At 34.6% G+C, this 3,734-nt stretch overlaps 1 protein-coding gene across 1 annotated transcript; it reads right to left on the reverse strand.

Moving 5' to 3' along the window:
- Positions 1-754: 754 nt before the first annotated feature.
- LOC11432287 (RING-H2 finger protein ATL43) lies at positions 755-2,653 on the reverse strand. The gene has a single exon (XM_003602872.4). It carries the CDS (start codon positions 2,391-2,393, stop codon positions 1,158-1,160), a length of 1,236 nt encoding a protein of 411 aa, XP_003602920.2. The 5' UTR covers positions 2,394-2,653; the 3' UTR covers positions 755-1,157.
- Positions 2,654-3,734: the final 1,081 nt, after the last annotated feature.

The following is a 3,734-nucleotide window of genomic DNA, read 5'->3' on the forward strand; positions in this document are numbered from 1 at the left end:
TTTTTTAAGGGAGGCAAGACCGGTGTTGTTGCTACACACAAATTTATTTGAGCTCTACAACAAAAATCCTGAGAAATGCTAAAAATTCTCTTTTCAATATATACTAAAACTTCTTTCCTTTGAAAATAGATCTCAAATAAATAAAGTGATGGAGTTTCATCTGTTAAAAAGAGTATTTTCAACATTTTTCATAAAACCCCAACCCTACAATCCTAACTCTTTAACTCTAGCCTTCAACATATCGTACGTTTGTACCTGTGCTGTGTTGATGATGAATGCGATGATGCATTTGAGGGAGAGATCTCCATTTATGTGTTTTTCCATTTCTTCAATTTAGAGAGATAAAGACAAATATAATCTTGAAAAAAGTAAAATATAATTAATAATGGTAGGATCCACTTAGTGGTAGGACCCACCATATATTTTTTGTGTCTATCTCTCTCCAACTTACAAAACTCCATTTATTTTGCTAAATGGAGAGGATGTTCATGAGATATGAAAGATGAGAAATAATTGATTACTGCGAAAGACAGGACAAAAGGATCTCCCGATAACATCACGTGCTTTTCACTTTAATGACTTTCATTTCCAAGCCACGCGCCAAACACCTCCCTACTCTATGCTTTGGTATCCGCAGTTATGTCTCTCTTCCTTACCCCACTCATCTATCCCTTCCATGTTTCTGCTTCTATTCCACCCAAATAAATCCAACAACGTCTCCATTTTCAAAACCATACAATACAAAACTATAAAATACTTTCTGAAAATAATAATATATAATAAAGAAAGGTACAGTACTTTTATACTACTATTCTGTTGTGTTAGATTCTCAATAAGAAATTATATGCTAAGTTTGTACTAACCGATAAGCTACGGTAAGATACAAATGCATCAACAAACAATGTGGCAGGTCCAGTTCAGTGAGCGGCCGGGTATAGTACATTGGTAAGTCCAGAACACACAAAAGTTTCTCCTTTTTAAATTAGATGCCGACTATTTGTTGTATCACGATAGTTTTGTTGCAATCACACTAACTCATGCCGAGCTATTGTGATTCTGACAAATGTATCATGATATCAATTATGCACTATAAATAACAAGATGGTGGTCCTGTATATGAAACTAAAAAATCAAATCCAAGGCATTGTTATTAATTATTATTGCTTGTTGGTGTTGCTGGTTTGAAACCTGGTGAATCCCGTGATTTCAGACACACTTCTCTCATTAATTACACCTCTGCCATTCCAACTACTATCATTATTCCTATGCTTCACTCTCCGTGACTCACTCATTATCATCATCTCTGAAGTTAGATACAACAAATCACACGCTTCTACATCACTCCACCGTTGATTCTTGTGGAGCCCACTTCTTATATTCGTAATCGAAGGTGAAACAATAATCCTATGCTCCAATCTTCTCCGTTCAACGCTACTCCTCCTCCTCCTCTCCGTCTCCGTTTCTTCTTTCGTTAACAACATCCCGTCTTTTCTGGGCCCAGGGCCAACAAAACAACCAAGCCCAAGCCCAAGCCCAAGTCCAGCAGAATTCTCATTCTTCTTTCTAGAACTATCCAGAGACCATCTAAACGAAGCCGTTTTCTTTCTTTCGGATTCTTTTTCCCCTACCGATGAATGTCTCTTTCGATAATACTCTTCAATCTCGTTTCTCATCATTTTTCCTTTTTCAATTTCAATCTCCACAACACATTCATCATTTTCTTCTTTTTGATTCTGAATCTGTTGCGATGAAGATGAATCTTCCATTACTAGAAGAATGTCTTCAGGATCAACTCTGTAACGGCAAAGAGGACAAGTTGAGTGTGCATCCAACCACGTATCAACACATTCCACATGAAATGCGTGTTTGCATTTCGGCAATAAACGTAAAACTTCTGAAGATTCGAATTTGGAAAGACAAACCGCGCAATCTAGACCTTCCTTTTGGCCTGTAAGTGATCCGAATCTGAAAATCGGCAACGATTCAACTACCGATCGGTCTATACCGGAATTTTTCCTTCCACCGGCAAAAGACGAGACTCCGCCGCCGCTGCCGACAAAGCTACTACTGTCAATGTTAATTGTCTCACCGGTGGTGTTGCTGTTGTTGATGTGTTTAATGTAGAGAAGAAGGAGAAAGGTGAGAGAGAAGAGGATAGTGAAAACACCAATAACAATAGCTACGCTTGGTTTGAATGGTGTAACAGTGTGTTGAGGTTGAGATTGAGCAATGGTGGTTGCGTCTTCGGGAATGGGAGTTGGGGGTGGACTAGTTTCTGTAAATGCAACTACAACGATTGGGGAGTGTTGCAATAGTAATAAGAATAGAGTGAAAATGTTGAAGAATGAAGAAGGTGAAGAAGCCATGTGATGGCGGTGGTTGTGTGTCAGCATTTAGAGAGACAGAGATAGAGAGAGAGGGTGGTTGGTAGATGATAAATGATGAAGAAGCAGGTAAATGGGAAAGGACTGGAGTATATTAATTTTCAATCATGTGATGTGTGTGGGGGTGCACTGAACAGAAGGGAGGATAGTGAGTGAGCGCTCAGAATCGGTGGCTTATTTTGGGACAGATTCTACTATATGGTAAGGAAAAATGTCACAAACTCACAAATAAGCATAGCATATATAGACCACTTTTTTATTCTGTAAAGCTAACAAATTGTTCAAGAATATTTATTGTTTAAAGAATCTATTATATAAAAATTTATGTCAAACAAAAATAATAATTACACAATTTTTTTTTATATAAAAGTAACTATTTTTTGTTAGTTAAACAATGTTGCTCTTATACAAAGGGTAAAAAGGGCAATAAATCAAAAAAAGAAATTCAATAAAGTATTCGTCTTCGATCATTGTTATAAACAAAAACAAAAAATTAACTTCATTATAAAATTGATGTATTTAGTCTATATTATAAATCAGATATATTTATTATTAAAAAAGAAAAGGGTAATCTGATGCACTGAAGCTCCCACATATGCAGGGTCCGGGAAGGGGTCCTACCATTTGGTTTATTCAATAAATTTAAAAAATATTTGTATTCATAATATTGACGAGAAGAAGTATGTTATTTGGAAATGTTAACATGTATGTTAACAAGATTATAATAGAAATTTTGTGCCAAAATTAGTTTTATTCAATTTTTTAGTCTATTTCTTTCGATGCAAGATTATTATATTGAGCCGTGCTATAGTGCACGACATGCACATACATACCCACGAACTGCACGACACGGTGATGTGCTATCACTATTTGAATTCCTTAACATACCCACAACAAACACGTATTTGATACCAATGAGATTTTGCATTTAATGGAAAATGTTAATAATTTCTTACGATGATTGTTGAAAAATGTGTTTACATACAAGGTGCCATTTAGTTTACACCACTAAATAGAATGCTCCAGCTTACACCACTAAAATAACACGTTGTAACATCTTTTTTATCGTAAGATCTCGTTCGTTAAAATAAATTTATAATATATCAATGGTTTATATTGAAATGATGTAAGTTGGAGCAATGTATTTGATAGTCCAAACTATACTTTGCCTTACATATAACACTATTGGTCATCAATTATCATTTAATTTAAAGAAATATAATATTCCTTTTAGTCTCATATATATATATATATATATATATATATATATATATATATATATATATAGCATGGATTGTTTTATTAGGTTAATTAACAGATGTATTTACTCTATATTATATATTATATGCA

Source organism: Medicago truncatula, chromosome 3 (genome assembly GCF_003473485.1).
Source record: "Medicago truncatula cultivar Jemalong A17 chromosome 3, MtrunA17r5.0-ANR, whole genome shotgun sequence".
Classification (NCBI taxonomy): domain Eukaryota; kingdom Viridiplantae; phylum Streptophyta; class Magnoliopsida; order Fabales; family Fabaceae; genus Medicago; species Medicago truncatula.

Coding starts and splice junctions, on each gene's coding strand:
- LOC11432287 (XM_003602872.4), bottom strand. CDS start 2,393: ATGCTGACACACAACCACCGCCATCACATGGCTTCTTCACCTTCTTCA.